The sequence below is a fragment of the Cebidichthys violaceus genome, unplaced genomic scaffold, assembly GCF_023349555.1.
Source record: "Cebidichthys violaceus isolate CVI_PGR_0920_01 unplaced genomic scaffold, fCebVio1.0.p SCAF_60, whole genome shotgun sequence".
NCBI lineage: Eukaryota > Metazoa > Chordata > Actinopteri > Perciformes > Stichaeidae > Cebidichthys > Cebidichthys violaceus.
Genome location: NW_027176817.1, coordinates 886,390 through 899,270, shown reverse-complemented (window position 1 = coordinate 899,270; position 12,881 = coordinate 886,390). Strand labels below are relative to the sequence as shown.

Below are 12,881 nucleotides of genomic sequence, written 5' to 3'. Positions count from 1 at the left end.
AGGTTATATACTGGGTACTTTATAGTTCTCATGGAAGCACTAAAAGTCTCCACTGAAGCTGAGCGTCTGACCTGTGTGACAACAATACAATCAGCTGAGCATCTCACCTGCGTGATAACAATACCATCAGCTGAGCGTCTCACCTGTGTGATAATAATACCATCAGCTGAGCGTCTCACCTGTGTGATAACAATACCATCAGCTGAGCGTCTCACCTGTGTGATAACAATACCATCAGCTGAGCGTCTCACCTGCGTGGGATGCCGTGTCCCCCCCAGGTGATGGTGACCACATACTTCCCCGTCACGATGGGGTAATAGTTACACTCAAACACCCCGTTGTCCATCTCCAGAAGCTTCACCGGCTCCTCCAGACCCTCTGGGTTCAGAACAAAGAGGTCAGTGGCACGCATGGTGAACATTAAAGGTGCATTTCAAAGTAAAGGTGTCTCACTTGGTCCCTTCACGGTGACTTTCAGCTCTCCGCTGCCGGCTCCTTTAGTGTGGACTTTAAAATCGGCCACTTCCTTCACCCTCAGACCCTTCAGCTGCAGACCTCGACCCGACGCCCGGCAGGCGTTGGGGTTACAGGCTGTGAGGACCAATCAGAAGGAGACAAAGATAAAGAAACACTCACTCCTGTTTGTCCTAAAACCAGTAAGCCCAGTCCTCCCAGTCCACACTGACTCTGACTGTATGAACGAAGTATAAATCACAAGTTAAAAAAACAATACTTCTTATTTTATTAATATATTTTATAATTAAAAAAAACAATACTTATTATTTTATTAATATATTTTATAATTTAAAAAACAATACTTCTTATTTTATTAATATATTTTAGAAGTTAAAAAAACAATTAATACAAAAAAGTACAAAAAGCTTAATGGTGGTCTTGAAATATGCAATTAATGCTCTCTAGCTAATCATTTTTTCTTACATATTTTTAATTTGTGCTCTCAAATGATGAACTTAGAAACATAAAGTTAAACTTTGTTTTTGAACATTTTTACACATATTTTGACTGGATAAAGTAAAGTGAAGTTTGTGAAGCCGAAGCAGCTTGTTATTAGCAGTTAGTTTAGTTTATTGAGCAACAAATAAATACATGAAGAGCTAAATTAATAAGGACACAGATTTCATCCTTAAATGTCTCATTGTGAGGATTTATCAAAATAAATAAACTTCATAAAATGTCTAAAACATAATAATGTTCTATATATGAAGCCAGAATAAACACACACACAGTTTGTCTGTTAGTCAGCTGATCAGCGCTGAGAGAAGCTGAGGCTGAAAGGAAAAGCAGCAAAGAAGAAACAACAGATGATCAGACAGAAGGTTGATGAGAAAACATATACAAATATGTATATATGTATAAACATATCTGACAAAACAGGAAAACACATTCAGCTCAAATTCACTGTGAAGTTTATCCAGAAAAAGACTTAATTTACAGTTTTTATGTGAACACAACGAAATGCAGGAAAGTGAAACGGAAGAAGAAACAGAGACGATGATGATGAACTGGAGACACTAGTTCAACTGTTTAACTTCTGTATTTTATGTATATCATCAATATGCTAATGATTGACTGAAGACTAAAGTTTAGTGAACACAGAGTTCAATGAAGGAACTCAAACATTCATATTTTCTATAAAGATAATTAAAATATGCTGCTGTTGCCTCCAGATGTTGATGTGAAGTGATCCAACACACACACACACAGACATTTGTTTGATTAGTTTCTGATTTGACTCATAGTTTTTTAACTACTAAGTAATTTAACACAACGTTGTCTTTGTTTGTTCAATAAAAAATAATAAACATGTTTACGTTTTTTAAACTAAGAGACTGAAACGGTTTCAATAGTTCTCTTTATACAGTTTAGTCAGTAACCCAAAAAAAGAATAATAATTTTGGCATCAATACTAAAACTCAGTTTTATACATTTTATATATATAATATATAAAATATTATATATATATATATATATATAATATATAAAATATTATATATATATATATATATATAATAATATAAAATATTATATATATATATATATATATATAAAATATATAAAATATTATATTAACATCTCTCTCAGCCTTGAAGTCACAATGAATCTATTTATATTTTCTTGTACTGTTTTAAATATTTAGTAAAAATACCAACAAAACGTCTTCAGCTTGAACTGCAGAACTTGTCAGGCTAAAATTTGGGTCCTGAGCCAAAAGAGAAGGTTCTCTGAAGAGTAAAACACCTGAGTTTCCAAGGTACTGGTCTTGTCATTTCCCCCCGGTGACACCCAAGTGGAGACACGCATCGCTGCGTGTTTGGCTGACATCTCGAAGTGGAGACGACAAACCACCTCAAGCTCAACCTGGACAAAACTGAACTACTGTTCCTCCGGGGAAGGGTTGACCTGTCCATCACCATTGATGATACCGTGGTGACGCCAACTCGGACTGCGAGGAACCTGGGTGTGACCCTGGATGACCAACTGTCATTCTCGGCAAACATTTCATCCATTACACGCTCCTGCAGATTCCTGCTCTACAACATCAGGAGGATTCGTCCCTTCCTGACTGATGAGACAGCTCAGGTTCTCATCCAGGCTCTTGTCATCTCCCGCCTGGACTACTGCAACTCTCTACTCGCCGGAGCCCCGGCGTCGGCCATCAGACCTCTGGAGCTTGTCCAGAAAGCCGCAGCTCGCCTGGTGTTCAATCGCCCCAAGTTCTCCCACACAACTTCCTTTCTCCGTTCTCTACAATGGCTCCCTGTAAGAGCTCATCCAGTCTAAGACTTTGGTGCTAGAATACAGGGCAGTGAAAGGAACAGCTCCTTCCTATCTCCAGGCCATGGTCAAGCCTTACACCCCCGCCCGACCACTTCGCTCTGCTGCCTCGGGGCGATTGAACGCCCCGTCGCTCAGAGGTCCTGGCGGCCGATCGACCCGGTCACGGCTGTTTTCTGTCCTGGTCCCTCAGTGGTGGAATGAACTTCCCACTGACGTCAGGACAGCGGAGTCGCTGCCCATCTTTCATCAGGATGAAGACCCACCTCTTCAGGAAGTGCTACCCTGAGCCTTCCACTTAGCACTTATTGTATTCATACCAGCTTGTTGCACTTATTGTATTCGTATTACTTATAGCACTAACTGTTTTTCTTGTTTCTGTACTTTGGCTCTGAGTTATGCTCTGCTTCAGGCTCTTAGATGCTTGTTTGGAAAAGGAAATGTACTTATGACTTCTGGTGACTAGTAGTTCTTTTGATTACCAATGTTGATGCACTTATTGTAAGTCGTTTGGAGAAAAGCGTCTGCTAAATGACTAATGTAATGTACTCTATACCACGTTTCAACCAAATAGATTTAGAAGCCACAGGAACTAAATCAGAAACTAAACCAGGAACGAAACCAGAAACTAAACCAGGAACTAAACCAGGAACTAAACCAGAAACTAAACCAGAAACTAAACCAGGAACTAAACCAGGAACTAAACCAGGAACTGAATCAGGAACTGAATCAGGAACTAAACCAGGAACTAAACCAGGAACTAAACCAGAAACTAAACCAGAAACTAAACCAGGAACTAAACCAGGAACTATGTTGAACATCTGACTGGATAAATACAAGTTGGATTATTCTCTGAGAGTTTGTGAACAGATGTTTTCATGTAGTTTTGCTTTTGTTAAACGTTTCAGTTCATCGAGACTTTCCTCTGTTTTCTTGATTCTCTGTGGAGATTATTAGTTATGTGCGAAAAAGCTTCTCTTTAGTCCTTCAGTGAAGTCTTCCTCTAACAGTTGAGACTATTTCTGAGCTTCTTGTTCTGTTAATCAGACAGTAAAACATGTCAAACACAAGCTTTCTGATGAGGTTCTTGGACCCTAAAAACTAATTTACAGGACAGTTCGTGAAAATGTGTCCTGGGACACCACGTTCGACTTGGATGGATTTAGATGTAAAACATATTTGGAGGACTCTACACATCCACATTCACTCCGTCTCTGTAGAAGAAGAAGAAGAAAAAGAAGAAGAAGAAGCTGCTCAGCAGGAAGCCGGTGCTGCACATGCTGTAAAGCTGGGAGACCCCGTTCCAGAGGGGTCAGAGATGGTTTTCAGTTGAGGTGGAAGGAAACCAGGCGAGCAAGAAGGCTCCAGTCACACCCACGCACCCCCGGCCTGTACTAACTTGGTCGCCTGGGTTTGGGCGGTGTTGGAGGGGGGGCCCTCCTGGTCTGGTCTGAGGGTGGGGTGCGTGCAGACTGAGGTGCAACCTGCACCGGAGACCCGAGAGGAGGAGCGCTCTGTGAAACTGAAGGAGGGAACAACAGTGATGATATATATGTAGGACAGGAAGAGAGGGGGGACAGAGAACCCCAGACCAGCAGACCTCCAGACCAGCAGACGGTAGGACCAGCAGGATGCCAGACCAGCAGACCGCCAGACCAGTAGACGGTAGGACCAGCAGAATGCCAGACCAGCAGATCGTCTGACTAGCAGGCAGAGATGGTACCAAGTCCGGTTCTGCAAGTCTGAAGTCGCTAACACTTTAGTCAAGTCTAAACTCTGAAGAAAACTCAAGTCAGGTCACAAGCCAAGAAAAGGCCAGTCCCAAATCAAGGCCGGCAATCCTAAAGTCAAGATAGTCGAGTCTCAAGTGGTGAGAAAGGCAAGTCCCAAATCAAGAGTGTCAATCCCAGAGTCAAGTTCCAAGTTCACAAGTTCTAAGTCAAGTCAAGACAAACAGGTTCTGGCTCAAGTCCGAAATAAAGAAAGAAAGTCTCAAGTCATATGATCAAGACTGTGAAGTCCAGAGACCTGAATAAAGACAGTAAGATCCATGTTAAGTCCCAAGTCAAGTTCTAACTCAAGTCCAAGTAAAGACAGGAAAGTTCCCCTTCATAGTCTGAAGTCAAATCTAAGTCTAGTCCGACTTGATCCCAGGTCAAAAACAGGCAGTGAAAGAGTCTATCCATCCATAATATTCTAAGTCAAAGATGGACAAGTCCCAAGTCCCAAGTCAGGGGTTCAGTCTCATCCTCAGTAATGGACCTAAATCAAATCCAAGTCCTTTCAGACAAGGTCCCACTTTAAAGAAAAGTCAAGTCCATCCAAACATCCGCCCTGGTTCTGGTCCCATCTGCAGACCAGCAGAGCACCAAGAAGACTGAACACAACAGCCCAAAAAACCACGACAGCACAGCTTCAGCCACTAAAAACCCAGCCAGCACCAACTGTCCCATCAGACGTGGACCCAGACTGACCGGCAGATCTGACTGAACTGTTATGTTTGTAGTTCTTATATCCGTCAGTCTGGACGTCAGATTTTTAATGTGACACTCGCTCTGTTTAGAAAAACATGCATTTGATTTTTTGGACACCAGATTCTGGTTAATTCATAACAAAACTTTAAACCACAGAGACCATCTAGGAGAAAAAGGTATTTCAGAGTGTAAGATGAAACCCACCCTCTGAGATGTGGACGGTGAAAGGGCTTCTGGGAATCTGCTGCCCGGCAAAGGTCACATAGACGGTGTGAGGTCCCTCCAGTACGGGAACATAGGTGCAGCGGAAAATACTGTCCCCTTTGTTCTCCAACACAATCTCCACTGTGTCCCTCCGGCCGTTCGAATCCACAATGATGACGCCCACGTCTCCAGCACCAGCCCCTGGAGGACAGACGGACGGACGGACAAGGAGACTTTCAAACACTGAAGAACGAATGTGACGCTCACTGAATCGACGTCAGACGGACTAAACCTGGATTACCTGCAGTGTAAATGTCAAAGTACGTGGGTTTGTTGGCCACGTTCCCCGCCTGCTGCAGTCCCGGCCCGCGGGCCTGAACTCTGGTCGGGTCGCCCATCGCCTTGGAAATGTTCACCATGAAGGGACTTCTGTTGATGTCCTGCCCAGCAAACAGTACCTTCACCTGGGGGGACGGTGACATAAAGGCCTGTCAGGGTTTCATTACTCCGGTAGAATAAAGACAACTGGAGGCTTCTGGATGCTGCTTTTGAAATAAAGTTCCTAAAAAGAAGGATTGTGAACGTTGACTTGACACAAGAAAAAGAGAAATAAACTACTTCCTTAACTTCACAAAGACTTCATGAAGACTTCTTAGAAATAGTAATATAGTAACGTCTTACCATTGATGTTCTAACCTCCATGTGAACAAACTACAAAGTTCTTTCAAGAGTCTTTAATAAAATATCTGTCTGTTATTAGAAAAGTTTTAAATACCAACAAAACGTCTTCAGCTTTAACTGCAGAACTAAACTAAACCAGGAACTAAACCAGAAACTAAACCAGAAACTAAACCAGAAACTAAACCAGGAACTAAACCAGAAACTAAACCAGGAACTAAACCAGAAACTAAACCAGGAACTGAATCAGAAACATAAAGTGACTCCATGAGATCTGAAGACCTGAACCGCCTGGACAACCTCGACTGACACACATCACATGACCAGACATCATTTAAACATGAGGTTCCTACTTTATGGAGACCCTCCACTTTGGGCAGATAGACCACCGAGTAGCTTCTGTTCTGGTCGTTGTTGGGGATCACTCGGGCCTGAAGGACACAGAAACACCAGAACTCTCAGCTGTGGTTCACTTCTGTGTGTTTGACTGAATATATATTAAATATTAATAATAATATGAGAGTGTGTGTTCCCACCTCCTCTGTGTGACCCTCTGGATCCTCCACGTAGACCAGAACTTCACCCAGTCCGGCCTCCACCGTCTCCACCAGGAACTCTGCTGGTTTCAGGACCACGTTCCCTCGAGGCTCCAGACCTGAGACACACGAGAGGAAGAAGACTTAAACTAGGCATCTCATGGTCCAGCTGAAGAAGACCATGTCGACAGCAGAAAGTCACACAATCAATCATTCAATTCATTTTAATTTGTAATTTTAATAATTGTAATTTTAAATAGTTTAAATAATTTAAATAATGTAAATAATTTAAATTCTATGTAATTTAAATTCTTCAGTAATTTTTATTAATGTTTATTTCAAGTCATTCACGTCTCTGGAAAACATTTTTACTGAAATAGTGAATCTTAAATACTTTTCCAGCTTTTCTAAATTATTGCAATTTTTCCAGAAAAGCCACTGACCTTTAATAATTCAAGAGTGTAATATTCAATAAAAACTGTTTCTCAATTTGGGAGGAATTTTGGGACTAAAAACATTTTCAATATCGATCATTTTCAAATTCATTTATTAATTGTTTAATCTTCAAAATTGCTGGTTTTCTGACATCAAACGATACAAAATCTTAATTATCAAAATTAAAATATATTCTGTGAATCAACTCATTTATAATTTGACTAATTGTTTGTGTTGAAAGATGTTTTATCCAGAACAGTTCCTGTATTCATATTCTTTAATATTCATAAGCTCTAAATGAGAAACACATAAAAGTCTTAAACTGGACTCTGGTGCCGAGTTGTTTCCTTACCTGGTCCATAGGCCTTGGCCCTCTTCGGGTGCAGCGTCTTGGCCCTTAAGGGGGCCCCGGGCTTCAGTTTGGACTTGGGGAACTGGGACAGGTAGGTCATCACCGAGTGCTCGTCCACGTTGGGATCCACGATCTCCTCCGGAGCGATCACCTGGAGACCATCGAGGGGAAGATCATAGATAAATATTAGAGATATTCACAGATAATAAACTGATCGTGGAGCGCTGAGGGAACACAGGTTCTTCAACAGGAAGAGGTTTTTAAAAGCCCGCTGAAGTAAAAGCATCATTAACAGTTTGTTCTTTTAAAATAAAAGTCTTGCATTTAAAAGAACAGAAGTAGAAAGAGAATCAGCTTTAAGGGAAGAAACCTTTTGAACAACGAGGAGATTAAGACTGAAAAAGGTTTAATATTAGTTTATTTTGAATATTGTTATTTAAATCTGTGCATCAGACTTTATTATGGTCAGATAATAAAGTAATAAAGACTTTATTATAGTCAGATATTTTCTTTATTATTATTATGGAGACGTTGAACAGAAGCGGGCTGAGGATGGAGCCCTGAGGAACTCCAATTTGTAGTTTCATAAACTCGTATAAACTCCAGCTGTGCATTAATCTCTGAGTTTATGTTTATTAATGTGGTCTAAATGTTAGTGAAGCAGGATTTTGACCAAAAAGTTGCCACTTTAATTACAAAGCATACCTTAAAATCAGTATATATTATCATTTGATTCCAGTATTTTTAGACTTATTTTATTATTTTAACCACTTTTAGGCCAAAATAATAATACATAAGTAGAAGATTCAGCAGATGAGATATTCCTTTCTTTTAGTTTATTGACATGTACATTTAGTTTAGTTAAAGTAATGTATCCTTTAAGAGTGAACCAACCTTCAGATATCAAACTAAACTAAATGAATGAGGTTATGAAATATAAAAACATGTGTTTTAGAACGTCGTCGTGGTTCCTCAGCTCCTCTGAAGACGCTGTGGCTTTAACAGAGAACCTGGTTTGTGTTTCCTCTTAAACTCTGAAGCTAATTTAAACTTCAGGCTGTAAATAAACCAGAGAGAGAATTCCTGTGTGACAACACAACACACTAATTATACTGAATGTTAAAATCCTCTGAATGGAGGAGAATAAAAACACAACGTTAAGATAATAAATAGAGAAATAAAAACAGGGCTAAATTATTTACTTTTTCTAATACATTTTCTCTTTTAAATGATTTAAATATTTTTAATGTTATAAAATAAGAGTTTGTTACTTCAAAGTAAAAACCTCAAGTGTTCCTTAATATTGTCTTTGATTTGTGGGCGTGGCTTCATAAACCCCAGTGTTCCTGGTGTTAAAGGGTCAGAAACAGGTGAACGTCACCTGAGGAACTCCGAGCCAGTCGTCCGCCTGCTGCATGGCCTCTCTGGCGTTCTCCACCGGCTGACTGGGATCCCAGTTCTCCCAGTCTGGACACAGACCTGAAGGCAGCACAGAGGACACAGAGGTCCACATTCAGGTGCAGCTCATGAGACTCAACTCAGAACCCAACGAGGTTCTTTACACCGGACAGAGTCTCTAATATTCTCTGATTAATCAAGGATTACTGGGTCCTGGTCCTGGACCTACCAGGGGCACAGTTGTCCACCAGGGCTCCCAGTGCCTTGCCATCCCTCCAGTCCCGGTGGAAGTTGGTGATGGGGAGCTGGGGCACCTTGTTCTGGATCCAGCCCAGCAGACGCTGTTTGGGGGTCAGCTTCTTGGCGTCCTCGTCATCCTCGTCCTCCCACATGGGCATGGAGATGGAGTAGTGCAGGATCAGGGTCCAGATCAGACCCAGGATCAGCTTCAGGTTCCCGTCCACGATGGCTTTGGAGTCTGAGAGACGGGGGGGGGGGGGGGGTAGTTCAGTGAGTTTAACCTCTCAGTTAACCAGTAACATAGTAACCAGCTGTTTTATCTGCCGGCCAATAAGAAGCCAGTAAAATTCACCTTTGGTGGTTTTAGAAGGTTTTTCCTTTGACCCGGTTTCCTGCTCGCCAAAATAAAAGCTCACGGCTTCACATTGTTTATCTTTCAACTGATTTTAATGTGAAAGTTTCATCCATCAACAGCAGAGAGGTCTGCTCAGGATGATGTCATGCAGGCTCCGGTCATAAGGAATGAGGTCACTTTAAATAGGAAACACATGCACACACACACACACACACACATTCTCACACACTCATATACACACACACACACACACTCGGGAATCTGAGGGGAACTCTGAGCTGTTGAAATGAAAACCAATGACTGATGACTCTTTCTTTCTGTTTAACAGATTTATACAGAACACACACACACACACACACACACACACACACACACACACACACACACACACACACACACATGTTTCCTCTACTGGACATCTCTGAACGGACCAATGAGAGTCTCACGTTCCAGTTTTTATGTTTGAAGCAGCCGTTCTTTAACGTTCTCCTGTTCTTCACGTGTTAAAGCTGCATTCTCTCGAGTGTCCAGCAGGGGGTGACTCCTCTGGTTGTATAGAAGTCTAATCTAAAATGACTCTACTTCTCTCTTGATTTATTCCCTCAGTAAACATTGTAAACATGAGTTTATGGTCTCAATCTCTAGTTTACAGTCTTCTTCAATACAGCATGATGTTCATTTAGTACATTATGCTCCATTTAGAGTCAAACAGACCATAAAGAGGGGATGATTTAGGGGCGGGGCTACACAGTGATTGACAGGTCGACACCACAGAGTTCTCTGTGTTTTCGTCTTAAAACTTGAACTCTTTAGTGTGTTTTCACTTCATGGAAGTTAGGACCAAGATTTTGGTTCTAAAAATGTTTTATTCAGCGTTTGGTTGTTTTAGCTCCGCCCTCTGATGTCACTTCTGATGGCAACAAAAACCAAGATGAGACAACATTTAAACTGTGTACTTGAACTTTAACTGACTCTTCAACTACTTTCAGCACCTTCACCTGAACTGCCAACAGAGCCACAATGCTAACGTAGCTAAACGTGTGTGTGTGTGTGTGTGTGTGTGTGTGTGTGTGTGTGTGTGTGTGACATCATATTTTCCCCTCAGGAAGCAGAGTGTCCAGAGATTAGTCCGCCCCGTGTTGTTCACAGAGGAAGCGGTGTGATCGGAGCGACGCTGTAATCTTTCCCCAGGAAACAGGAGCTGCTGTTTCTTTTCTTTTCTGCTTCATCACATTTACTTTTCGTGCTTCAGGCGAAAACACAAGATGTTTTCCTCAGACTGGAGTCACGAGGTGATCTGGACTTTAATCAAGTACTTCTTTGTTCTCATACGTTCTACTTCTACTACATCTCAGAGATAAATGTACTTTGTACTGCTCTAATTTATCTGACAGCTTTAGCTACTTTACAGATTGTAATCTAATAAAACTATGTATATATGTATATATATATATATATATATAGTTGTGGTCAAAAGTTTACATACACTTGTAAAGAACATAATGTCATGGCTCTCTTGAGTTTCCAATTATTTCTACAACTCTGATTTTTCTCTGATAGAGTGATTGGAACAGATACTTCTTTGTCACAAAAAACATTCATGAAGTTTGGTTCTTTCATGACTTTATTATGGGTTAACAGAAAAAGTGACAAAATCTGCTGGGTCAAAAATATACATACAGCAACATGAATTAGCAATTTTGGTGACTTAGAAAGTTGTGTCAATGAAATGAGCTTCATAGCATGGCGTCTTAACTTCTTGTGAGTGATTATGAGTGACTACAGCTGGTGACTTCTCTGAGGCCATTTAAATAGGGCTCATTGGATACAAACGCCCACAAACGCTACAATGGGAAAGTCAAAGGAGCTCAGCATGGACCTGAAAAAGCGAATCATTGACTTGAACAAGTCAGGAAAGTCACTTGGAGCCATTTCAAAGCAGCTGCAGATCCCAAGAGCAACAGTGCAAACAATTGTTTGTAAGTATAAAGTGCATGGCACTGTTTTGTCACTGCCACGATCAGGAAGAAAACGCAAGCTATCACCTGCTGCTGAGAGAAAATTGGTCAGGAGGGTGAAGAGTCAACCGAGAACCACCAAAAAGCAGATCTGCCAAGAATTAGAAGCTGCTGGAACACAGGTGTCAGTGTCCACAGTCAAGCGTGTTTTGCATCTCCATGGACTGAGAGGCTGCCGTGCAAGAAGGAAGCCCTGGCTCCAAAAGCGGCACCTTAAGGCTCGACTGAAGTTTGCTGCTGATCACATGGACAAAGATAAGACCTTCTGGAGGAAAGTTCTGTGGTCAGACGAAACAAAAATCGAGCTGTTTGGCCACAATGCCCAGCAATATGTTTGGTGGAGAAAAGGTGAGGCCTTTAACCCCAAGAACACCATGCCTACCGTCAAGCACGGTGGTGGTAGTATTATGCTGTGGGGCTGTTTTGCTGCCAATGGAACTGGTGCTTTACAGAGAGTAAATGGGATAATGAAGAAGGAGGATTACCTTCAAATTCTTCAAGATAACCTAAAATCATCAGCCTGAAGGTTGGGTCTTGGGCGCAGTTGGGTGTTCCAACAGGACAATGACCCCAAACACACATCAAAAGTGATAATGGAATGGCTAAATCAGGCTAGAATTAGGGTTTTAGAATGGCCTTCCAAAGTCCTGACTTAAATCCCATTGAGAACATGTGGACAATGCTGAAGAAACAAGTCCATGTCAGAAAGCCATCAAATTTAACTTAACTGAACTGCACCAATTCTGTCAAGAGGAGTGGTCAAAGATTCAACGAGAAGCTTGCCAGAAGCTTGTGGATGGCTACCAAAAGCTCCTAATTGAAGTGAAAATGGCCAAGGGACATGTAACCAAATATTAGCACTGCTGTATGTATATTTTTGACCCAGCAGATTTGATCACTTTTTCTGTTAACTCATAATAAAGTCATGAAAGAACCAAACTTCATGAATGTTTTTTGTGACAAAGAAGTATCTGTTCCAATCACTCTATCAGAGAAAAATCAGAGTTGTAGAAATAACTGGAAACTCAAGAGAGCCATGACATTATGTTCTTTACAAGTGTATGTAAACTTTTGACCACAACTGTGTGTGTGTGTGTGTGTGTGTGTGTGTGTGTGTGTGTGTGTGTGTGTGTGTATATATGTATATATATGTATATATATATATATATATATATATATATATATGTATGTATATATATGTATATATATATATATATATATATATATATATATATGTATGTATGTGTATGTATATATATATATATATATATATATATGTATGTATGTATGTGTATATATATATATATATATATATATATATATACATATATACACATATGTATATGTATATATATATATATATGTATATGTGTATATATGTATATATATGTGTAT

The 12,881-nt window shown here is 40.7% G+C and overlaps 1 protein-coding gene across 1 annotated transcript in view; it reads right to left on the bottom strand.

The window, feature by feature from the left end:
- LOC137889997 (filamin-C-like) overlaps positions 1-9,346 on the bottom strand; it is a 33,413-nt gene extending 24,067 nt beyond the window's left edge. The window contains exons 1-9 of the mRNA XM_068734071.1: positions 9,103-9,346; positions 8,857-8,954; positions 7,476-7,626; positions 6,689-6,807; positions 6,506-6,583; positions 5,776-5,938; positions 5,475-5,675; positions 454-591; positions 252-378 (exon numbers count right to left, since the gene is read on the bottom strand). Coding sequence (XP_068590172.1) covers positions 252-378; positions 454-591; positions 5,475-5,675; positions 5,776-5,938; positions 6,506-6,583; positions 6,689-6,807; positions 7,476-7,626; positions 8,857-8,954; positions 9,103-9,271 — 1,244 coding nt within the window. The 5' untranslated portion in view covers positions 9,272-9,346. The remainder of the gene's footprint in view (positions 1-251; positions 379-453; positions 592-5,474; positions 5,676-5,775; positions 5,939-6,505; positions 6,584-6,688; positions 6,808-7,475; positions 7,627-8,856; positions 8,955-9,102) is intronic.
- Between the last annotated feature and the right edge of the window lie 3,535 nt (positions 9,347-12,881).